Source organism: Anastrepha ludens, chromosome 3, assembly GCF_028408465.1.
Source record: "Anastrepha ludens isolate Willacy chromosome 3, idAnaLude1.1, whole genome shotgun sequence".
NCBI classification, from domain to species: Eukaryota; Metazoa; Arthropoda; class Insecta; order Diptera; family Tephritidae; genus Anastrepha; species Anastrepha ludens.
In genome coordinates this window covers 79,602,297-79,627,608 of record NC_071499.1, presented here as the reverse complement: position 1 = coordinate 79,627,608, position 25,312 = coordinate 79,602,297, and the positions used below count along the sequence as shown (strand labels likewise).

The 25,312-nt window shown below is 41.8% G+C and overlaps 2 protein-coding genes across 2 annotated transcripts; one reads left to right on the top strand and one right to left on the bottom strand.

The window, feature by feature from the left end:
* Nucleotides 1-222: 222 nt before the first annotated feature.
* LOC128858278 (trypsin-3-like) lies at nucleotides 223-1,261 on the bottom strand. Its single transcript, XM_054094427.1, has one exon. The coding sequence runs from the start codon at nucleotides 1,123-1,125 to the stop codon at nucleotides 313-315; it is 813 nt and encodes a 270-aa protein (XP_053950402.1). The 5' UTR covers nucleotides 1,126-1,261; the 3' UTR covers nucleotides 223-312.
* Nucleotides 1,262-21,695: 20,434 nt separating this feature from the next.
* LOC128857569 (uncharacterized protein K02A2.6-like) lies at nucleotides 21,696-25,100 on the top strand. Its single transcript, XM_054093321.1, has one exon. The coding sequence runs from the start codon at nucleotides 21,696-21,698 to the stop codon at nucleotides 25,098-25,100; it is 3,405 nt and encodes a 1,134-aa protein (XP_053949296.1).
* The last annotated feature ends 212 nt before the right edge of the window (nucleotides 25,101-25,312 follow it).

Below are 25,312 nucleotides of genomic sequence, written 5' to 3'. Positions count from 1 at the left end.
AAAATATCGCTCACAAAGCTAATGACATCCCGACATCACTTCTCCAGTGAATGGCACGGAGTAAGGAGGCTATAAAATAAAAAATAAACTAAATTCGCACTTGTCTTTTTTGTTAGAGTTATTTAAATAAACTGTTATGATTCGTGATTCTTTCTTAATTTAACTTTTAACACCTAATTCTGCCACCGGACACTCTGTATAGGGTATTAAAATTCAGGTAAATATAATTGGATTTCACAATTTTTTATTTCAGGAAGTTCCACCATAAAATTTTTATTTTTCAACGTACTATTCACGTGCATATGTATTTCTTTATTTCTTGTCCCTTGGAATGCTATCCGCATAATTATCTGCCAATGTTCTCTCTACCCAGGTTATCAACTCTGCGACGCGCGAGTAAACGCCAGGCTTATTTGGCTGCGCACAGCCATATCCCCACGACACAATACCCACGAGTTTCTCGTCCACCACAAGCGGACCACCTGAGTCCATTTGACATGCATCGATGCCACCTTTAGCATAGCCAGCGCAAATCATTCGATCCGTCACATAACCATTCAGCTGCTGATTACACAAAGCTTGATTGACAATTGGCACACGAGCGTATTGCAATGCGTAGGCTGCACGTCCCTTAGGCGTTGTATATCCCCATCCTGCCACCAAAGCTACGTCACCATCCAAAACCAATTCGCCTTCTGTGGGCAAAGCAATTGGCTGTATGCGCAAACTAAAAGTCAGTGCACTAACCAAACGCACCAGACCAATATCATAGTCCATGGTATCGCTGTTGAAGCGACGATCGTAATGTACAGCCAAAACGTCAACCAAAACACCCTCTTTTGTAGATCGTGTCTTTGTGCCAGCATGCACACGCACATTGCTAGAATCGAGACCTCGCAGACAATGAGCTGCCGTAAGTACGGTGCGTTCGTTGATGATTGAACCGCCACAAAAGTGTGTATTATAAAACTTCAGCGATACGATATATGGTACATCAATATTCCGAGCCGATGAGCCACCCACTATGCGCGCAAGATCTAAGCCCGAAAAAGCGTTTACGTCCTGGATCCATGATAGAGCGCAAGCAGCGATTGTTATTGCTAATAGGCATCGGAGTTTAAACATTGGAAAATTTTGAAGAACAAAAAATGCAAATTTACAAAAAACCGACACAAGAAACCGCGAGTTTTAAATTGTTAATTTGGACTGACTCGCGGAAACTTTGTTAACATATGGCCGTGGCGGAAGTTTGCTCCGTTAATTTGTACGAACTTGACACTCAATGTAGCGAGGCATTGCTGCTGCTACACTGACTGATAAGCGCGGCTGCTAACGCAACTGACGAATATGAACATCAATTTGTAATTAGGCAAATTCACTTTACCGCCACTTTTAGTGATAAAAATTGTTTTTACAAAAATTGGAAATGATGAATTTTAATTACGGGCCCTGCACATGGGACAGACACACAGCAAATTTATATAGTTGAAAATAAAAATTATGCTAATGTTTATAAGAGTGAATCTAAAATTAATGTAAAATTATGCTGTTTTACTCCATTAATCAAGGATATGGTACTTTATCAGTTGAATAATGAAACAAAATTACTACTTTTTCGCACTTTGCTAAATAATCTGTTTTTAGTAAAGGTGTACACAACCTTATTCCCTTAACTTGTTCAAGTTCCTACAACACTTCCTACAAGTTTCCGTAACTGAAATACCTAAAAATGAAAGTTCTATACAAATAAATAGAACTAACTATGGAAAAGAAAATTATTAATTTTGCAAATGTCTCAAATGCTGACAATAAAAAGCATGCAGTGTCCACATTGCACACGCGAATTCAATGTTTTGTGTCTTACTTCACTTTGTATCTTTTTTAGCTATGGTCTGACAGCTGAGTTGACATTTCTGTTCAGTAAGGTTTAGCTCGTCATTTTGAATTGGGCAAATTAACTATGAAAAAATTAAATCTGTTCGCAAAGTTCATAGAGCAAAGTGTAATATCGATTCGTCAACATTCTCAACTTGTTGGCCTTTGTCCTTCGACTACGTGGAAAATTTTACGTAAGGGTCTTGACTTGCGTGCCTATAAAAAAACAGCTTGTGCAAGAATTGAATGTATTCGCCGTTGCTGTTTAAAACCTTTTCCCATCTCTCGACCAATTTGTTGATGCCGTTACGCCAAAAATCGCTTGGTCTAGTGTCAAAGAAGTTATTGAGCCAGTTTTAAAGGACCTCTTTGTTATCGAAGGTAACGTCTTTCATATGGTTTGAGAGGGACGGATATTGAAGTATCTCCCATTCGAGCTTTTGGAGTGCGGCTTTGACGACTTGTACAACATGGGGCCTGGTGTTGTCATGAAGGAGTATGGATTGACCATATCGATCAGGTATTTGCAGTCAAACAACCTCATTCACGCTGTGTAGTTGGGCAATGTAGAACTCCTTGTTCACCGTGGCATTCTTTTCGAGCATTTCCCAGTGTTCCATGCCCCCTAGTTCCACCATCTTCTTTGGATGAAGATCCGGCTCGACGCTCGTTTTTGGCGTATCTCCAGTAGCCAACCACTTCTTTCTTTGCTTCATATTGATGTATAAGCACCGTTTCTCATCTCCTGTAACGATTCGGTAGAAAAAGCATTGTTTATGACCGCATGTTATTCGATGCCGGGTGAGATGCTGAGGAGCAGTTTGAAGACGACTTTTTTTTGTTTTCTTCGTTGAACTCTAATTTTTTATTTTATTCAAAAAATTACAGGTTTCTCTTTTTTCAGACTTGCACGCATCTCTCTTTATTCGTTTACATGTTGATAAATACTCAGGTCGATTATTTCTGTTTGCTAGCACTGAATTTGATGAAATGTTTGACTTCATTGAATCTAACATTTTTCGCCATTGTAGCTGCTTCTGTTAAATTTCCATCGTAAAAGCAGAGAATGTTAATCTCATCAACATTAACATCATTGACATTCTCTGGTGAGTGCGTTTCACCATTGTTAGTGACCAACGAGAAATAGTTTTCAATTTGCATTTGCACCTTCTCGTCTTTTATGTGTGCATTCTCTGGCTAGCGCCGGCTCTGCCACGTAGACATTTTGGCTCAAACTAAGTACTGATAAATAAATAAACAAATACACTTTATTCCATAATATGTTTCGTGCTGTTAACTGCATTAGAATTGCATCAGATTTGCGGTTATATGAAGTGGTAATATAAATATATATCTTCTATACTATAAAGGTGAATGTCTGTACGTTGTCCGTGCATCACTACGAAACGACAACACCAAATAACGTACAAATTTGTATAAATTCATATTTTCATCCAATGAAGGTTATAGGCATGTTTTTATGATGGAACTCCCTTCCCACAGCCCTCAGGCCGCGCCACCACTCTCATTCGTCACGAATAATCGAATATTTGCTTAAATTTAATCTAAAAAATCTTAGTTTTTCCTATTTCCCACTATTTATAGCACACTCTAGACTTCATAACCCCCATAAGCTGTTCAACTATGACCCAAATGCAAAGTTTAAAAACGGGTTGAGATAGAAAATTAATAAACATAATTTTGCTTGATATTTTTCTGATTGGTTGTTTTGATTTTATTCAACGAGGCATAGCAACGGATGCCGGGTATTGTAATATTAAAAATAAAAAATAAATAATTGGCGCGTACACTTCTGTTAGGTGTTTGGCCGAGCTCCTCCTCCGATTAGTGGTGTGCGTCTTGATGTTGTTCCACAAATGGAGGGACCTACAGTTTCAAGCCGACCCCGAACGGCAGATACATATTTTTATGAGGAGCTTTTTCATGGCAGAATTACACTCGGAGGTTTGCCATTGCCTGGCGAGGGGCGACCGCTATTAGAAAAATGTTTTTATTACTTTTGCTTTCACCGAGATTCGAACCAACGACCTCTCTGTGAATTCCGAATGGTAATCACGCACCAACCCATTCGGCTACGGCTGCCGTATTGTAATATTATGGTTATTAATAAAAAATTATTTTCTATGAAATTATTGTTTGTAACTCTTTTATATACATATCCTAAATCTCTCAAAACTACTCCTACGCGAGCGGGGCCGCGGGTTAAAGCTTGTGTGTATATATAATTGGCGCGTGTTTGATTGAGCTCTTCCTCCCATTTTTGGTGTGTATTTTGATGTTTTTCCACAAATGGAGGGTAATAGCTACGAATAATACATATAATACAATTTTATATTTGGAAAGTTGGAAAATTCCTGGGAGCGAATTGAATATTCCCACAAAATATAACTTGCAGTGTGGTATTTTTTGTTTTTTTATTGTGACAGATCAAATAGTATCCGCAATGTGTCAAAAGTTTATATTATGGCTGGGCAATTACTAAAATTGAATAAACAGTCGAATCGGTGATGTCAATTGCCTGCTTAGAAGTTGCGATTCAATTCCTTTGAACTATTCTTTTGAGGCGCTGTTGAGGACTGATGTAACACCAAACTTCCAGAGACGTTTCAAAAGTTAAAATTTGAAATCAAAGTTCTCATTGGAGACATAAAAGTCGAAAGGAATGGTGATATAAGATTTCAAAGTTGTACTAAGTCACCGGAAAACTTACTTTTCCGAGCCGAATTATATTTTTGACATTAGGCCTCAATTTGGCATATGTACGCATGGACATATGAAGATAATAATCACTTAGGTATACAGGTATACCATATAAAAATAAGAAGTAACGAAACAAATTTTAAAAATAATTAAGCCAAGGAAAATGAAGGCCACCGAGAATAAGATCTACATTTCATTTTTGAAAAATTCAGCTCATTTTCAATATAATTGTCATAAGATAAATGATATTTACTAATATAATTGATACTAAAATCGAAACAGTGTACATAGTTAAGCTGACCTTAATTTGACCCTTTTTTAAGAAAAAGAGGCTCCTATTCTTATTACAGAAATACACTCGGAAGTTTGCCGTTACCTGCCGCGGGGCGATCACTGTTAGAAAAAACGTTTTATGATTTGTATTTAATACCTGGGATTTCGAACCAAGTTACTGTCGGATGTTAGTTACGTATCAACCGCCTCGGCTACAACGGCTATGGTGCGAATGTATTGCAAAATAAAAAATTTACAACCAAAATAAACAGAATAGGCTTCCATAAAGCAAGCCCCGGAAGTCATTAGAATGAGATTGTGTTCCTAGTTCAAAATCAAAGTTTACTCTTTTAGTCGATTTAAATTACCTAAATACCAAAAACTACAGAGTTAGACCACCCTGTACCATTGTCGATTATATGAACGATACAAAACAGTGAATTTTCAAAAGTATGAAAACATAAAAAGAATTTCTTGGATGGCAAAGAAAATTTGGGAGCTCATAAAATTTCGACGTATATTTAGCAATAAATATAAATTGTGTCAAATGAAAATTGTATATACATATAAATATAATTTGCGTGTACACCATTTTTGGGTGTTTGGCCAAGCTCCTACTCCTATTTGTGGTGTGCGTCTTGTTGTTCCGCAAATGGGGGAACCTACTGTCTCAAGTCGACTCCGAACGACAGCCATTTTTTATGAAGAACTTTTTCATGGCGAAAATGTTACATACGACTTATACAGTGCGAATAGAAAAAGCGGACTTATGAATCAACAAAATTATTGACTTATCGAAGTATTTTGCTTCCGCTGTCTGGAAAATAAACATTTTTTATCAATGTTTACCATCGTACGATACCAATATGCTATCTTAGATAAATAAGAATTTTCTACTGACTCGAATGGCAGTATTGGCAATCAAGGTTGTTTCAATAGTTTAAAAGCGTCATTTTAAGTATTTCATTAAATGTGGACATTTAGAGTACCTGTCGCCTTTTCATTTATCAAATATTGTGAAAAAGTGTATACACAGTACAATTAATTTTCTAGAATGGGGTAAATCCTTATAAACCGCTTTAACAATATTATAGAATATATATTTAATAAATACGGGGAATATAAATTTTCATTAAAACATTTTTTTTCCTTTTTTAAATAATTGTCTAAAAACAATTGATTGTAGCGAATAATTAAACGCATCCATCTAAAAAACAAAGACTTAAAGAAAAACATTCGTATTCTCAAATGGCTATAAAAGATTATTTCCATTTTAACGCAACAAAAAAGGCACGCAAACACAATAGGGAAAACAAAGATATATAAATTTAGCAAAAAAATATTGGTGCAAAAAACAATGATGGAAAAAATATATAAAAAAAAATATGTGAAAAAAAACGTTCCGTAAAAAACTTGTGGCCGGACAATTATGACGGAAAAAGTGCAATCGAAAGCGCTCAACCATATATTGAAAATATGTGTTGCCTACATATATACAAGAGATGTCAGATTTTTACAATCCCGGGGATTCGGCATTTCGATATTACAATCCCGGAATATCGCGACTAATTCCGTGGTTTTGATATTTATTATTTTGCAGCAACTTAACTCCAGAAAATTGCATCAATATTGTTTGCGAAGCCCTACCTGCGATATAATAATTAATAACACTGGCCAACAAAATTGCAACTTTAGTCTGATGATTGAGGTTTATCACTTGACGTTAACTAATTTGACGTCGCTGATTCTAAATATACGCTCAATTAATTTGTGACAACTCTGGTTCACGAGATATAGCTTTCGTTAATAATTCATTGTTTTTTATTGCTCGCTTGCTGAAAAATAATAAAAAAAGATTTATTATTATAACTCCACATAACATCGTCAAGTAGACTTTTGTGTAAATGATCCGAATCAATTTTCTTTCATTTGCGGAGAGTATATGTTTAAAGAATACCAATTAAATGTCACACCGTTCGTAACTACTTCGGTCATTGATTCCTCAAAAGGCATGCAAATTATGCGTCTTGTGGACAAAGAAGAAAATTAATAGATTTAGGTACGAAACTGATATGGTCTGGAAATAACCCGTGAACGATCACGACGACTGTTATTTTTGTTTGGCTAACACACCTGGCATTAACAGGAAAACACCAAGGCCATTCAACCAAGATCATTTAAACGAGCTTATCACAGATTTAAGCCTATCAAAGACTGCTTCTGATCTTTTCGCTTCTAGGCTAAAAGAAAGAAAGTTAGTAAGAAAGGAAACTAAAATTTCCTATTACCGCACAAAAGAACAAAATCCTCTGAAATATTTAGCTGAAGAAGATGACTTTGTATTTTGTAAAGATATCCTGGCTTAATCACTACAATGGGATTATAAAATAACGTTTTCAAACAGTGGTGTTTATTCATAGACTCATCAAAACGGAGTGTCAAATGCGTTATCTTACACAATGGGAAAAAATTTGGGTCGTTGCCTATTGCACATTATACTAAAAAAGAGGAATATATTACTATAACCCAGGTTTTAGATACAATTCAAATTAAATTAGAACACAGCTGGCTCATATGTGTCGATTTAAATATGGCAAACTTTCTTCTAGGCCATCAAAGTGGTTACTTAAAGTATCCCTGTTTTCTTTACTTTTGGGACAGTAGAGCTAAAACACAACATTGCATTAAAAAAGATTGGCCGTCTCGAGAAGCGCTAGTTCCCGGTCAACAGAGCGTGATAAATCCACTTCTAGTATCAAGGGATCGTATAATTTTACCCCCATTACACATAAAACTAGGACTTATAAAACAATTTGCAAAAGGTCTTGGCAAAAACGGAAATTCTTTCCTTTTTCTATAAAAAAGTTTCCAAAAATAAGTCCAGAAAATATAAAAGCGAGACTTTTCGTTGGTCCACAGATGAGATCTTTAATAAAACACTCAAATTTTATTGACATTTTGGCGGATATCGAGAAAACCGCACAGAATGAGTTCGTTTGGTTTGTTCAAAATTTTTTGGGGAATAAAAAAGTTCTGATTATTCCCAACACGTCGAAAAACTACTAACTCACTTTCAATGTCTTGGATGTAGCATGAGGATCAAATTACACTTTCTTCATAACCACTTCGACTATTTCCCTGCCTATTTTGGGGATCTAAGTGAAAAACAATGAGAGCGATTCCACCAGAACCTTCTTACGATGGAGGAACGCTGCCGAGGCTACTGGAACACACATAATGACTGACTATTGTTAGAGCATTCTGAACAGCTCTCTGCCTTCAGCTTCAAAAAGAAAATTAAACAAAAGAAAGTTTTTTTAACTTAAAAGCTAAATTAAATATTAGTGTTTTTTTATTAGGCTTAGTTTATGTATTAGGCTGGCATGAGGAAACCATTTCGGATCGCATGCAGCAAACCCTTACAATAATAAACAAATGGTGCACGGAAAAGGGCTCTCCATTAACCCATCCAAAACAAGACTTGTACCGTTTACTAGGAGAAGGAACCTAAATCTCAAATGTCCGACCCTTAATGGAACAACACTTCAACTCTCGAAAGAAGCGAACTATCTTGGCGTCAGTCTTAACAAAACGCTTACGTGGAATTCCCATATTGAGAGAGCTACTTCAAAAGCCACAAGGGCATTCTTTGCCTGTACAAGGCTTTTTGGTAAGACATGGGGACTAAACCCTAGAATGACCTTCTGGACATTCACGACAGTTGTGAAACCTATAGTCACTTATGCATCCTTAGCATGGTGGCAAAAGGTCAAGCAAAGAAAGGCAGCAAACGTATTAAACAAACTGCATCGCCTGATATGTGTTGGTATTACAGGGGCTATGAAAACATGCCCCACGGATGCGTTGGGTGTGCTCCTGAACATACCACCGCTTCCAATTCTAATTGAAAGGGAAGCTCGCTCGAGTGCCGTAAGATTAAAAGGTATATCTGAACTTAAAAGTGGGGATATGAAAGGGCATTTAAAGATCTTAGAAGACTTCCTACATAGTCCCATTCTTCATGGGGATGATATACTATCACGCAAACCAATACTCTTCAGGATTCCAAGTTATAATTAATGAATGAACAGACTGGAGAACTAACTCTATCACTTTCATACCTGGCTCCCAGCTATGGTTTACTGATGGGTCCAAATTGGAAAATGGTAGAACAGGGGCAGGAATCAATGGGCCAAAATTCAAAAAACCGATTCCGATGGGATTCTACCCAACAATATTCCAGGCAGAAATACATGCCATTGAAATATGTGTGAGAGAATGCCTTAGCAGGAAAATGAGAGGTACTCACATCTACATACTTTCAGGAAGCCAAGCGGCTCTAAAAGCCCTTCTATCAACAACTATCACTTCTTAATTGGTAAATGATTGCCTAAACCTTCTCAACACGTTAGGGAAACTGAACATGGTAACACTATGCTGGATTCCGGGACATGAAAGTCATGAGGGAAATGAAATGGCTGATGAACTTGCAAAACAAGGAGCAAATATGCAACTTACTGGTCCTGAGCCTTTCTGTGGACTCACAAAAGGCCACATTAATGAATTTCTTAGGAAATGGGAAGAAAGAAAACTTGCCGCACACTGGCTAATCTGTGCCGGTCAGCGTCAAGCCAAACTATTCCTAAGTCCCAACAAAGGAATATCTGACAAACTTCTCTCACTAAACAGAGTAGATCTGCGTCTTTTAACAGGATATCTTACAGGTCACTGCAGCCTGAGGTATCATCTAAATAATATTGGTCTATCTGAGACCAATGTATGCCGCTTTTGCGAAATGGACATAGAAAGCTCAGAACATGTGCTTTGTGAATGTCCTGCGTTGGGCAGACAGAGGCTTCATCACCTTGGTGGTATCGTAGTATCTCCATGCAATCTTTGGAACAACAAACCCAAAATTGTGCTAAAATTTTTAAAAAACCCTAAAACTCTAGGGTTACAAAATAGGCCTTTCACAATAGATCAGCTCTGGTCGCAGTGCGCAATGGCCTTCTAATAATAATAATAATGTTTTTTTATAAAAAAAAATTGTGTGTCATATTTTTTTAACAAAAGTGTTATGCCGTGTAATAAATGAGGTTTAAGTACCCTTTTCTTATTTAAAGAGAAATTTTTTTCATTAGTAATAAAACAGAAGACAGTAGTTAAATTTATACGCATTTAATAATAGTAGGCTGTCTCATAAAATAACAATAAATAATAATAATAAATAAAAGGGGATGAGGAGCCTTCTAACTCTGTTGTGCGCGGGATAGAACCTGTGCGCGAGATAGAACGGGTTTGAGCCCCGTGTGGAGTTGCCTGATCTCCCATCGGGCGCGTCCCAGGTGGTGGATAGGGAGCCCTGGCATCACAAGAGTGGCCTTCCCTGATGGGGTGGGTTCAACACTCGTGTGATGACTCAAAGTTGGCATAGAATCAGGGTGCCATCCGCGAACCAAACTGGCTAGGGAGGAGTCCCGAAAAAAAACCAAAAAAGGTAATGGAAAACAAAGGATCTATTACTCCAGGTGGAATCCACACAAGTGGCAATCCACCCGCTTCGGCGGCTGGGGCATGGATTCTGGAGGCCCCAACCATTACCCAAGTCTCTCAGCTCTACGAGCGAGAGCGCATCCTGGAGGAGACGGGGGTTGCTATCGCAATTTCCTCTCCTTTAGAGTCTGAAAAACGTTTCCCTGCTTCTGAGGGCCTGAGTTGTGAGGTCTCTTCGGTGGCTGCACGACCTCCCAAAGAAGCAGGGAAATCGAAGAGCGCGGCAAGGAGGAAGAGAAGAAAGCGGCGGGCAGAGCTCATGCGGGAGAAATCCTCATGTGGCTCTGCCGGCCCTTCTGCGTCTGTGTCTTCCAAACGACCTCGGTCAGCGGAAGTGACACCCACGGAAGCTACCGAGTCTTCGGTGGGCACAGGCACTCCCAAGTTGTCTCGCTCTCGAGGCAAGCGGAGAAAGACGGCGGCTGAAAGCAGCACACCTCCCTGCCCTGCGGTTGCCGCCAATGACCGAGCCACGACCCCCCAAGGTACGAGCGCGGTCTTGGCGCCAGTCAATGTGGCGGGAAAAGGTTCTGCTGAGCCACGTCTCTATCGGCGCCTCGACAAAATGTCCAGCACAGCTGTCTGCCCGGCGAAATCTTCGTCAGTGGAGGATCGGGAGCTGGACCTTCGCCCAAGCACATCCAAGGGTGCGGCCAAGCCATCCTATAGCGAGAAGGCTGCTGGCCCACGACCTGTGGCTGTGATTGGAAAACTGGGGCCTGACCATCAGCTGACGGATGCAGAAATCAAATACTGCAAAAGCCAGCTGATGCGTCGGGTTATTGCCTCCGGTCCGGAAGCCAACGCGAAGGGCTATGAGACAAAGGACGGCACCATAAAGGGGACGTGCGCGTCTCTGACCAACTTCGAGTGGATCAGGATCGTGGTCAATAACGTGCCCCCCATGGGGACCACTCGCTTCGCAGTCTACAGCGAGGAGAGTGTACCCCTCAGGAAGGCCATCTGCTGGATTCCGGATCCAGACCTGTCTACGGCAGATGTCCTATCCTGTCTACGTGCCCAGAATCCGGGCATCAACACGAGGCTTTGGCGAGTCGTCTCGTACACCAAGAGTAAAAACCGGGACGGGAAGGAAGGGGCTACTCTTGTGGTGCGAGTGGACGAGGCCAGTGTTGATGTCATGGGCTCACGGTACGGGAACCGTCTGAGTCTCTTCTTTGGGACGGCCAGCTTCCATGTCTTTCCCAAATGATTGACTCGGACGATTCCTGTAGCTATCGTCCCTTGACGGTGACGCAAATTAACTTGCAGCATTCCAAAGCCGCTACTGCACTACTAAGTAGAAGGCTTTCCCAGCTGCACACATTACCCCACATAACAGCAGTGCAAGAGCCCTAGGTCTTTAGGGGCCGTCTCTGTGGCTTAAGTGCGCTGAAAGGGGCCACGTTACTATATGACAGGAGTTCTAGCAGACCTAGGACCGATGATACTATAAATCCCATCTCACTGTGACGGGTCTTGAGCAATTCAGTTGCCAAGACCTGGTAGCGGCTGAGGTGTGTTATAGAGGTAGACGCGGATGGTCGAAGTTTGTGATTGCATCTGCTTACTTTCCTTACGATGCTCTAGAAGGGCCACCACCCGGGAAGGCCACTAGTCTCGTGAGGTTCTGTGAGCGGCGCAGTCTAGGCCTCATCCTATGTTGCGATGCTAATGCCCAGCATACAATCTGGGGCAGCAGCAAGTGCAATGGACGGGGCTCTCGACTATTCGAATTTATCGCGTCCTCCTGCCTAGACATACAAAACAAGGGCTCACAGCCAACGTTTGTAACGGCTAGAAGACAGGAGGTGATTGATCTAACCCTATCAAACTCAAAACTTGGGTGATCAATCAAGAACTGGAGGATCCTTGCCGAAGATTCGTGCTCGGACAACAGGTACATTGAGTTTCAGTGTGGCGAGGAGGCACAAATGCCATTGCCCTCTAGAAACCCAAGAAAAACAGACTGGCAGAAGTTTAGGGAGGCGTTGCGGGACCTTGGCGTTGCGCCACCAAGACTTCGAAAAGAACAGGCCATTGAGGCGGCTGTTGAGAAACTCAACGCTGCCCTAGCCGAATGTTTTGAGTCAGCCTGTCCAATTCGACCTCTCCCCAGCCGGACTCCCGTTCCTTGGTGGAATCGAGAGCTCCAGATGCTGAGGCGGGAGTCGAGAAAATTTCTAAACCGGGCCCTCAAGACTAACCTTGCAGAGGACTGGGAGCGATACCGTGATGTTCAGAAGAACTACAAGAGGCTTATTCGGGAATCGAAAAGAGCCTCATTTAGGGAATTCTGCAGCGGTATTGAATCTCTGAGTGACACGGCGAAACTGGTTAGGATCCTGAAAAGGGACCCAACGGCAAAGATGGGGTCACTTAGGAAATCTGATGGCTCCTTCACGGAGCGGAAAAGCGAGACACTCAGCTTGCTGATGGAGTCTCACTTTCCTGGTAATCAGATAAGCATCAGCCGGCAACAGCCCTTATTGATAGAGGCAGTTGTCAGAGCTGCTACACCTTCTCGGCATGACTGGTTCGCTGCCAGATCTGTGGTGAATGAGGCCGCCATTCGATTTGCCATCAAATCTTTTGGCGACTACAAGTCGCCCGGACCAGATGGCATATTTCCTGCCATGCTGAAGGAGGGTGCAGAGTTCGTGACAGCAGCCCTGAAGAAAATCTTCTCGGCTTACATACCACGCTCTTGGAGGATGGTGAGGGTCGCTTTCATCCCAAAGGTTGGAAAAGACGACTACACCAGCCCCAAAAGCTTTAGACCCATCAGCATGACCTCCTTCATGCTGAAAAGTCTCAAACGACTGGTGGAACTGCGCATACGTCAGAAGTCGATGAAGGCTCACCCTCTGTCTCTATTTCAGCATGCCTATCAGAGTGGAAAATCCTGCGAGTCGGCACTGCAAAACCTTGTTGCTAGGGTAGAGCTGGCCATCGACAGGAGGGACTACGCTATGGGTATCTTTTTAGACATAGAGGGGGCGTTTGATAATGCCACTTTTGATAGTATGTGTAACTCTGCTAGTAGGCACGGCGTAGACCGGGTGCTAGTAAATTGGATTCGTTCGATGCTGGCCCAAAGAATCATTTCGGTGCGAGCAGAGGAAGATCTGCTGGTGTCATCTGGGGTTAACAGAGGCTGCCCCCAAGGCGGTGTGCTGTCTCCGTTGCTCTGGTGCATGGTAATCGATCCTCTACTCACCACCTTAAACGATTCGGGAGTCTACGCACAAGCATATGCGGACGATGTTGCTTGTTTGGTAACAGGCTCATCGCTTACGAACATCTGCAGGAAAGTGCAGAAAACTCTGGATCGGATTGACACTTGGTGCTGTGCGAACGGGCTGTCGGCAAATCCCGCCAAGACTGGTATTGTCCTCTTTACCAGAAGGAGGAAGCTTGATGGACTCGTTCTGCCAAAGCTAAAAGGAGTCACAATCCAGCTATCCAAGGAAATCAAATATCTTGGAGTAATCCTCGATAGCAAGCTCCTATGGAAACCACACGTTGAAACAAAGGCATCAAAAGCGCTGACAGCTTTCTGGCAGTGCAAAGGTGTCTTTGGGAAAACGTGGGGTCTCTCTCCTAGCAAGGTCCTATGGATCTACACGGCTATGATAAGACCCATTATCACCTATGCATCAGTGGTCTGGATGAGTAGACTCTCCCTAGTGGGAGTCAGGAGGACCTTATCGAGACTACAACGCACTGTGGCCATCTGTTGCACCGGAGCTTTTCCGACTACTTCAGGCCCGGCACTAGATGCTCTAATTGGTTTACCACCACTTGATGCTTTCATCCGAGGAGAGGTCTTGAAGGCCATCTGCAGACTGAAACACAGTGGGAACTGGTACGGCCCTTGTCCGGCATTGGAACACAGAGAAGGCATGGACATCGATCCAACGATTCTCTCCATGCCCCTTGACTCCATGCCATCAAGGGTCGTACTTGAAAAGAGATACAGTGTAGTGCTACCAGAGGCTCAGTTGTGGGGAGACTCAGAAAATGAGCCCGGCAAACACTGTTTTCGCATTTTTACGGATGGCTCCAGGATCGAGCATGGCTCCGGCTCTGGGGTCTACGTGGAATCCAGCGGGATAGAACTGCACTTTGCTCTTGGAATGCATGCATCTGTGTTTCAAGCGGAGGTGTATGCAGTTCAAGAAGCGATGAACTTTGTTGTGGAAAAACGATGGAGAGGCAGACCTATATGTGTCTGCAGCGACAGCCAAGCAGCGCTTATGGCCTTAGACAGCCCTCAAACCACATCAGGGGTAGTGAAGTCCTGTAAATCCAGGCTGAACTATGTCGGCAGACATAATAGCCTGATGCTAACATGGGTCCCGGGACACGTGGGTATCGCGGGTAACGAGACCTCTGACTCCTTAGCTAAGATGGGCTCTGAGGCCAACTTCTTTGGCCCAGAGCCCGCTTTGCCACTCCCCTCTGCTGCCATCACGGCCACGGTTAGCAAATGGGTAACTACTACCCACAAGCGAGCTTGGCAGGCTGAGAGAGGCTGCAGATGGACAAAACTGATGTTACCTGTCATGTCCGATCGACTGTCGCAAACCCTTCTGTCATTAAGCAGAGGGGAGTGCAAACGGCTGGTAGGACTGATGACGGGCCACTTTCTGTGGGCAAAGCACATGGAAAGGTTGGGCATCTCAGACAGTGTACTCTGCCCAGCTTGTGAAGAGGAGGATGAGACGGCGGACCACTTCCTGTGTGTCTGCCCCGCCTTCGCTCGAATCAGGTTTGAGGTCTTTGGCACTGATGTGTTAAGAAGCGACCATCTTGGCTCCTTGGCACCACAAGATCTACTCAGATTTCTTCGGAGATCGGGTAGATTTAAAGAAAATTAAAAGGGAATCCAAGTGTAGTACAATGGACTCAATTAATGTCTGAGTGCTGCACTTGCTAGTTGTCCCGACAAAAAAAAAAAAATATGGTTTGAGCAAAATTTAAATTACAAAGTCAAAACATTAATTTTTTAGTTATACACTTACCTGAGTAACATAGATGGCCGTTCACTCATATTATTTTAATATTATTTGATAGAACACCAATAATAATTTTCCAGACATTTGCACTATACTACATAATACTACTTTAAAAACCAATGACTTATTCTTTAAATTTAATACAGGGTGCGCCATCTTTTGTGTCGGTATGAAAACATTGAATAACTTTGAAATAAACAACTGATTTGTATAAGTCAGGTATTTTAATTTGGTTTGGTTATTTACCATTTATGAAAACAATTTTTTGAATACAATATCAATCAAGTGGCAGCCTTTATTAGCAATCACAAACCGCGAACTTTTTTCTCCGTTTGTCATCACCTTGTCAAGCATTTCGGATTTTATAGCGTCGATTTCGGCACAAATATTTACCTTAAGCTGGTCAATAGTCTGCGGCTTGTTGGCGTAAACCTTACTTTTCAGATAACCCCACAAAAAGAAGTTCGGGGGGTTTAAGTTAGGTGATCTGGGGGGCCGGTCGATGTTGCCTCTTTTTGACACTAGACATCCAGGGAATTTTCGTTGCAGAAATTCAATTGTTGCATTCGCAGTGTGGTATGGCGCACCGTTTTGTTGAAACCAGTAACCGTCTAAACCTCTCTCACGCATTTGCGGGCAGACATAATGAGCCAACATCCATCGATATCGGTTTCCGTCGACCGTTTCGTTTTCTCCGTAAAAATATGGCCAAATGATGGTTTTGGCGCAAATGCCGGCCCAAATAGTTACTTCCCCGTCATGCAATGGAGTTTCAGGGATTTCGTGTGGATTCTCAGTTCCCCAAATGCGGCAATTTTGTTTATTCACACTGCCAGAGAAGCTAAAATGTGCCTCGTCAGTCATTAAAATTTTCTTCCAAAACTTGGGTTCAGTGTCAACTATTCGTTTATTTCGTATGGTCTGTCGGCAATATTTTTTATGTCAATTGCACTTCATACGGAAACAAATTTAAATCATCCTTTAAATTGCGCCGCATTGTGGTTTCACTGACGCCAAAATTTTGAGCGCGACGACGATACGGCAATGTTGGCTCCTGGGCAACGCTCTCCCTCACTGCTTCAACAAGTTCATTGAAACGTCTTGGTCGTTGATGAACGGCATGTTGGCGAGTTTCTTTTAAGTGTTGATTTTTTGCTATAAAAGAGGATTTGTCTGTCCCCATATCAAATTTTTCATAAAAATTGCAAATCCCGAAAAAAACGGGATTGCTTGCAAATGATTCCGAATTTTTGGTACTTAAAAAAGACCGCTATTTTTTGCATCCCCATTATATACTGATATTTATAAAATATTAATTGACCCGGTGCAGCCACTTAACGGACATCCAGCCATATTACATAGATATGCAAATGAGTAAACAAAGCGCTCACATAAGTATATACATGCACACTTTGTATATCTTCTGCTTAATTATCCACATGGATGTGTAAGTACAGACAATACATATATTAGCCTTTGTGTACATTTGGGTACATACACGCATGCACTGGACCGCTGGGATTTGGATTAATGATGATTAAAATGTGCATCGAACGGACTAAATAACTGACGAAACTAATATGAATTGATTAGACAAGTAATTTCCCAGCTTTTAAATGCGATGGTGAGTCATTAAAGTTTGTGAGTGGAAAAGTGCATGGCTTCGATTGGCCATCGGCGATCGGAAAAAAAGGCTAATATGGCTGAGTAGTATATAAGGGTTTTCCAATAACAGGTGTTATTTTGAATAGCCCGCTACTTCGGGGGATGTCACTTTGTCATTTGTTGATATTTGACAAGTAGAAACTACGCCTTAATAGAAATGGATCGATACACGCTTAAACAACGCATTGAAATTATTAAAATTCGCTATAACAATGGTGAATACAGAAATCGGTGAAAAAATTCGAGCTGTTGGGGCCAGTTGGTGATGTGAAGAATAAAACCCGTGCACGTCACTCAAGAACAGCTGCTTGTGTAGCCTAAAGTGTTAAAGAAAACCCAAGTTTATCCATTCCTCGTCGTTCTTCGGAATTAGGCATTCCACAAACGTCATTACATCATATTTTGCATAAAGATTTGGGTCTTAAGGCTTATAAAGTCCAGTTAACACAAGAACTCAAGCCGGCCGATCATCAACAACGTTTTGTCTTTGCTGATTGGGTCGTTGAAATGCATGAGAAGGATCCGGAATTTCATCGAAAAATCATCTTGAGTGATGAGACCCATTTCCATTTCGGTGGCTACGTCAAAAAAACAAAATTGTTGACTCTGCGGCTCAGAAACTTCAAGAGTTATTGTTGAAAAGCCTCTCTATCCTCAACGTGTGACTGTTTGGTGCGGTTTATGGCCCGGCGGGGTTATTGGACCTTACTTTTTCGAAAATGAAGCTGGAGCAACAGTTACGGTGAATGGATTGCGCTATCGAGAGATGACTAACGATTTTTAATGGCCGGAATTGGATGGTATTGATCTGGACAACGGTATTGATCAACGACACTACGTGTCACACATGCAACGAAACCATTGATCTTTTACGGGAAAGTTTCCGGACCGTGTTATCTCTCGAAGAGATGATCACAATTGGCCACCGAGATCTTGTGATTCAACACCTCGTGACTTTTTTTTTGACTTCACACATGGAAGACTTCAAAAATGGAATCCGTGACGCTATCGAGGACAAAGGGCAGCCACTTTGCAATTCGGTTATGGAAAATTTCATGAAAAAGATATTGTCCTGTAAGCGTGGTCGTAATGGTCATTTGCCTGATGTTATTTTCCACTATTAACGGCATACCTTCCTCTTTATAATGAAATAAACATCCGATCATTTATATTAGAAAATAGTATTGTTCTTTGAATATCAGAATAACACCTCTTATTGGAAAATCCTTTATATGACATTTTTTTTTTTTTTGACTTACAAACCCAACTGTCAAAGTACATAAGATACATACAAATACACTTTTGACATTTCTGTATAGTATAGCAGAAGACTAACAAGCGAACTAGTAGACTGCAACAATAGAAAAAAACTGTATTCTTATAATTTTCGAAATAATTATCATTAATTTCGATTTCTTTCGAAAATCAGCTTTCCAAATTGTCATTTTAGGGTTTGTTGCTTCGATATGAACTGCATTAGTAAGTAGTCTTCTCATTATTGCATTGCAAATTTGTATTTTTTTCGTTTTCGAATAAAATAGTGGGCAAAAACCACAGGCGTCTCTTATTGAGCAGCAGGTAAAAGTCGAGGAAAGTTGTCCATTGGCCAATAAGCAAACTTCTGTTAGTCTCAACATAAGGCCTCTTCTTTTCGGCAAGCCATAGCAAGTGGCGAATAGATAAAGCAACTGGTATAAATGAACATATATTGGCAACGCGGGAATGGAGCTGCCTTAAATTACAAGTGTTTGTAAGGCAGTGAAATATACCAGTCTAATGAGCTATAGCCGAACTCGCTAACGACGAATCTTGCTCCATAACTTTGTTGTTGCTTTCACATGCAAATTTTTCGTTAAGTTAATCGAGAATAAAGATAGCAAGCGGGGGAATGAAAGAGGCCTATAGTGTGATTCACAACGTAAAATAATGTGGCTCCCTCTCAAAAAACGAATGCAGAGGCTGCGTGTGCTTAGCAATGAAACTCGTTTTTGTTTTAATTAGCATCTAAGTGTATAATCTAAATTTGGTGTGAGAACAATCTCATCGAGGTACTCGAGATTCTATTAACTGTTTGCTAAGTTTTTGTGTTATCGTGCAATAATCAAAGCTACCAGAAAGCATAGGGCACTTGAAACCATCGCCTCGTTGGTAATGAATTTTGGAGTTCAATCATTCAAAAAAATGAGTCTGTCATTAAGCGGCGTAAATGGTATGGTTTGATTCCTCGGACTATTTTTGTGAGAGGGTATTGACAAGTAGTTAGTCCATGCTGATAAACCATCTGCGTATAATGGCTTGAAGATCAACATTCGGATATTTATGCTCGATAAGAGACCACCAAGGGAACCATTCGCCCGAAACAGTATTCAAACAAAATATATAAGGCAAATAGAGTCGAAATACCACTGAGCTTTTCAAACATCTATTTTTGATTAATTATGTGCCTCTAAAAATAACACCCATTACTTACCAATCATCATATTAACTATAAAATCAACTTTTATTTTGTTAAATATATGAAAATATGTTGGAGGTCAAAAGACCCAAGGGGAACTTAATTACTTATTCACGCATTGATGCATGTATATACATACATATATCTGCTTATCTAATGCAATCTTCCATATATGACTATGGATAAGTTCGTGCGGTTTTTTTCGAAATTTGAAACTTTATTGACGTAAAATGGTTACAAATTTAATATTCAAAATATTGTCCATCGCTTACTACTACTTTTTCCCATCTTTCTGGCAATTCACGGATTCCCTTTGTGAAAAATTCGGTCGGTTTTGCCGCAATCCACGAATCGATCCATTTTTTGACTTCATCGTAATTACGGAAGTGCTGGTCAGCCAGGCCATGTTGCATCGATCGGAAGAGATAGTAATCGGATGGCGCAAGGTCTGGACTATACGGCGGGTGGGGTAGGACATCCCATTTGAGCGTTTCTAAGTATGTTTTGACCACTTGTGCAACATGTGGCCGAGCATTGTCATGTTGCAAAATAACTTTGTCGTGTCTATCGGCGTATTGCGGCCGTTTTTCTCGCAGTGCTCGGCTCAAACGCATCAATTGTCGTCGGTAGACATCCCCCGTAATCGTTTCATTCGGTTTCAGTAGCTCATAATACACAACACCCAGCTGGTCCCACCAGATACACAGCATAACCTTCAGGCCATGAATATTCTGCGCCGACGTCGATGTTGAAGCATGGCCAGGGTATCCATACGTTGCCCGACGTTTTGGATTGTCGTAATGGACCCACTTTTCATCGCCAGTCACAATTCGATGCAAAAAACCCTTTCTTTTGTGCCGTTGAAGCAGTTGTTCGCATGCCATAAAACGGCGTTCAACGTCTCTTGGCTTCAATTCATACGGCACCCAATGGCCTACCTTTCGGATCATTCCCATGGCTTTTAAACGTTTGGAAATGGTTGATTGATCAACTCCCAAAGTTTTTGCAACCTCTTCTTGCGTTTCAGCCGGATCTTGATCGAGCAATTCCTCCAATTCGGTATCCATGAACTTTGGCGGCGCACCCTCGCGTTCTTCGTCTTCCAAGCCAAAATCACCACTTTTAAAGCGTGCAAACCACTTCTGGCACGTTCGCTCAGATAGAGCATGCTCACCATAAACTTCCACCAAGATACGATGACTTTCGGCTGCTTTTTTCTTCATATTAAAATAATGAAGAAGAATTCCCCGCAAAAACACATTATTTGGCACGAAATTCGACATTTTCAAGTGTGGTAAAAATATTGTTGTTTACGCTTCAAATAAAAAACTTATACTGACGTTTGTGCCTTACGACAGTAGCTCTCCAATGAATGTTTGGAAATGTGGATCGATGGAATAATAATCAAGTTACGCCATCTGTTGTAAAACCGAAACGAACTTATTCATAGTCCTATATTTATTTAGTATGTATATAATTGGCTTATGCAACTGAAATTTTAGAACAAAATAAATTAATTGTGAATCTCTAGAGTTCAATTAAGGCACAATTTGAAAAAATAAGCAAACATTAAAAAATATTTCAATAAAACTGAAATTGTTCCACATATATAAGTACATCCATATGTATAAGTATATATATTACACCCTTTATTGGGTGTTCGACCGATCTCCTCCTTCTATTTGTGGTGTGCGTCTTGAAGTTGTTCCACAAATGGTGAAAGATAAAAAAAGATAATACAACATAGAAAAAAGTGTGCACGGTAGAGAAAAAATATAAGACCCAGACCAAAATCCCCCCAGAGACTTGTAAATACTCAGAGTGAGTTGTAAACACTAAGAGCGGCTCACCTACACAGTTCATCGCACCTAAATCAAGAACTCTTCTGCAACTCCTCGCGCTATTCTTGCGCATGAATTTCATCATAGTATGCTAAATTTTGAAATGGCTACGACAATAAAATATACTAAATAAAGTTGGAATAAAGAAAAAACCTCACAAATGATTGATTTGTGGGATTTGTTGCAAATACAATAATTTATGTACTATATATAGTGACCGGTGATTTTTAAACGAAATTTCATATTTTTAAGGGTTTTGAATATTTTTGCAAAACCTACTATGCTATGGCTATGAGGCACCCCAGCGAACCAGTTAATGTTGTCAACGACAATCGTTTTCGTACACGAACAAAAAACGCCGTCAACAGAAACCAGCAGCTGTCATGCAATGGTTGTGGTGGATCACACCCTCGTAAGCAGTGTCCATATCGTGAATCACTTTGCAACGCATGCGGAGTTAAGGGGCATCTGCAGCGAGCCTGCCGCAGCGCGTCGAATGTCAATTCACACAGAGCGTCTTCATCCAACTCAACAAATGCTCGTTCAGGTTCAATGCGGAAAAAATCATCTCGTCGAGAGAATGTCAATCAGATCACGCCCTTGGTCAATCAGAAGAAGTCGATCTCAGTTACGATTAATGGCAGCACATGTATTTTTGAAGTGGATTCTGGGTCGCCTGTGACCATCATGACGGAATCTACGTTTAATAGCGTCTGGTCCAACAGAAGGCCAGATCTTTCCAAGTGTGATTTGGATCTTAGCGATTACCAACGCAACCACATCCCAGTCAAGGGGATCATCGATGTGTCAATTTATTACAACCGCCGTAAAATTGACAACTTGCCGCTAATCATCGCAAACAGTGGTGGCTCTAATCTTGTTGGTTGTAACTGGTTCGATGCACTGGGCATACGTATAGAAGGAGTTTTTGCCGTCAACAGTGGTCTTAGCATCAAAACCATTCTGAAGAAATACGATCATTTATTCTCAACAGATCTTGGTCGCTACACAGGACCACCAGTGTCTTTACAAATCGATTCGGCGGTGCCGCCCGTGAGACTGCCTCCACGCCGTATACCCTTCGCCATTAGGGGCCTCGTGGAAGAAGAAATCGATCGCTTATGTTGTCAAGGTATTTTGGAGCCTGTGGAATACTCCGACTGGGCAACGCCAATAGTGCCCGTGGTAAAGAAAGATGGTTCCATCCGTATATGCGGTGACTACAAATCGACGCTGAATAAGGCAATTAAGCCACACTGCCATCAAATTCCAGCCGTTAGCACGCTTTTGGCTTCGATTGAAGGTGGATCGATTTATGCAAAAATTGATTTGGCACAGGCATACCAACAGCTCGTGGTTGATGAGCGTTCATCACTCCTGCAAACCGTGTCAACGCATAAAGGCGCATTCAAGGTGACCAGGCTGCAGTTTGGCATCTCATCAGCACCCGGTATATTCCAAAGCTGCATCGAAAACGTTTTGCAAAACATTCCTGGCGTCTTGCCGTACTTTGATGACATCGTGGTCATGGGTAAATCGGAAGATGAGCTCGCAAACAGACTGGAACAAATATTTGTACGTTTCGACAAGGCCGGACTACGTTTGCGCAAGGACAAGTGCCAATTTAGTGTGCCATCTATCGAATTTTTGGGGTTTAAACTGGACAATCTCGGTATACGACCCTCACATGACAAGATCAAGGCCATTCATGAAGCACCTTCGCCAAAGGACAAGAAGCAACTCCAAGCTTTTCTGGGCTTACTCAACTTTTATCACGCCTTTTTACCCAACAAAGCAACAATCGCTGAGCCGCTTCACCGCTTGCTCGACAAAAGTGCTCGATGGACTTGGAAGGAGCAACACGAAACAGCTTTCAATACGCTTAAAAGGCTGATCGCATCAGATAATGTGCTTATCCATTACAATGAGAACTTGCCGTTAGTGCTCACTTGTGACGCATCGCCGTACGGACTCGGAGCAGTTCTCAGTCACAGGTTGGCAGACGGGTCGGAGAAACCCATTGCATTCTACTCAAGGACGCTGTCGAAGGCAGAACGAAATTACGCACAGATAGATAGGGAAGCAGTCGCCCTCGTCTCTGGAGTGAAGAAATTCCACAACTACTTATATGGCAGATTTTTTACGCTTGTCACCGATCACCGTCCACTCTTGGGAATTTTCACCACAACAAAACCGGTCCCCAACGTAATTTCGAACACAATGCTTCGTCGATCAATTTTTCTCAGCGCGTACAACTTCAATTTGGTACACCGCGCTGGTCTTAGAATGGGCAATGCAGACTTTTTGAGCCGTTGTCCAATGCTGTCTGAAGCAGCGTCTACGACGACCGAAGACATTCTCATGGTAGAAATATCGGCAAAACCAGTTGTCAGCGCGCAGCAGATTGCCTCTCAAACTTCTAAGGATCCGGAGCTCTCCAGAGTTTTCAACTGGGTGTTAAGGGGGTGGCCCAGCAAAATCAACCGCTCCGATAAGCTCTATCAATACTTTTGCCGTCGAACTGAACTCAGTGCAAATAGAGGATGTCTAGTTTGGGGAAACCGCGCTGTAATCCCGTCTACTCTTCGAGGGTCTATTTTGAAAACTCTTCATGCACCACATCCTGGCATCGTCAAAATGAAGGCCGTTGCTCGAAGTTATGTTTGGTGGCCGAACATCGATGCGGAAATCGAACTCGTTGTGAAGAAATGCAGTTCATGTCAACAAAATCGCAACGATCAACCCCAAACAACAACGCACCACTGGGAATCTGCAAAACGTCCATGGTCCCGCCTGCATGTGGATTTCGCAGGTCCTTTTCGAGGCAAATTATTCTTCATACTCATCGACTCCTACTCTAAGTGGCTTGAAGTGGCCGTCGTTAATTCAACTTCTTCAGCGGCCGCTATTAAGGTGTTACGCCAAATATTCGCCACGCATGGGCTACCTGATGAGCTCGTGTCGGACAACGGAACAGCTTTCACATCTGAGGAGTTTAGGAACTTTATGAAGAACAATCTAATTCGACATATCCGTTCTGCACCGTTCCATCCCTCTACAAACGGGCAGGCGGAGCGAATGGTTCAAAGTACCAAAAATTATTTGAAGAAAGCAGAGCCTGGCATAAACATCGATATCAGCCTGGCTAGATATTTGTTCAACCAACACACCACCCCGCACTCAACAACGAACCGCTCGCCTGCAGAGCTACTGTTCAATCGTGAGCTGAAAACTTATTTCGACAAAATTCAACCTCAAGAAATAGTTTACGGTAAGGTCACCGACCCTGTCAGTACTAAACCTTTTATTTCAGGCAGTCCAGTATGGGTTCGTAATCATTCGACGGGCCCGAGATGGATCGAGGGCCTGGTGGAAAATCAGACTGGGCCTATATCTTATGAGGTTCGGTTGAACGACTCTAGGGTCATCAAACGACATCAGGACCAGCTTCGTAGTCGGGTGGCATCAGAAGATTGCGACTGTGAAATACTGTCAACCGAAGACGTCGAAGCCAGCACAATCCAATCATCTGATGAAGTTGATTCAAGTACTTCTGGTCACGTCGTGGAGACTCAATCGCCAGGGCCATCAACGAATCTACAGCCTGTCGCCTCGTCATCGCCAACACCGGAAGAACCGCGCAGATCGAAGCGCGAGCGACAGGCCCCACAATTCTACTCCGCCTCTGGGTGTTAAGGGGTGTCATGTATGAGAAAAAGACAGACGTAATTGAGACACCGACCGAACAAGTTGTCCCGCGGATTCCAATATTTTATACATACACTACATACATATGTATACCAGAATTATACAGTTTCACTTTAATAAATATCATACGTTCAATACTTAACAAAAAGCCATGTGACGTATAGGCTCTTTATAGCGGTGATTGTTAGTTAGTTAGTAAC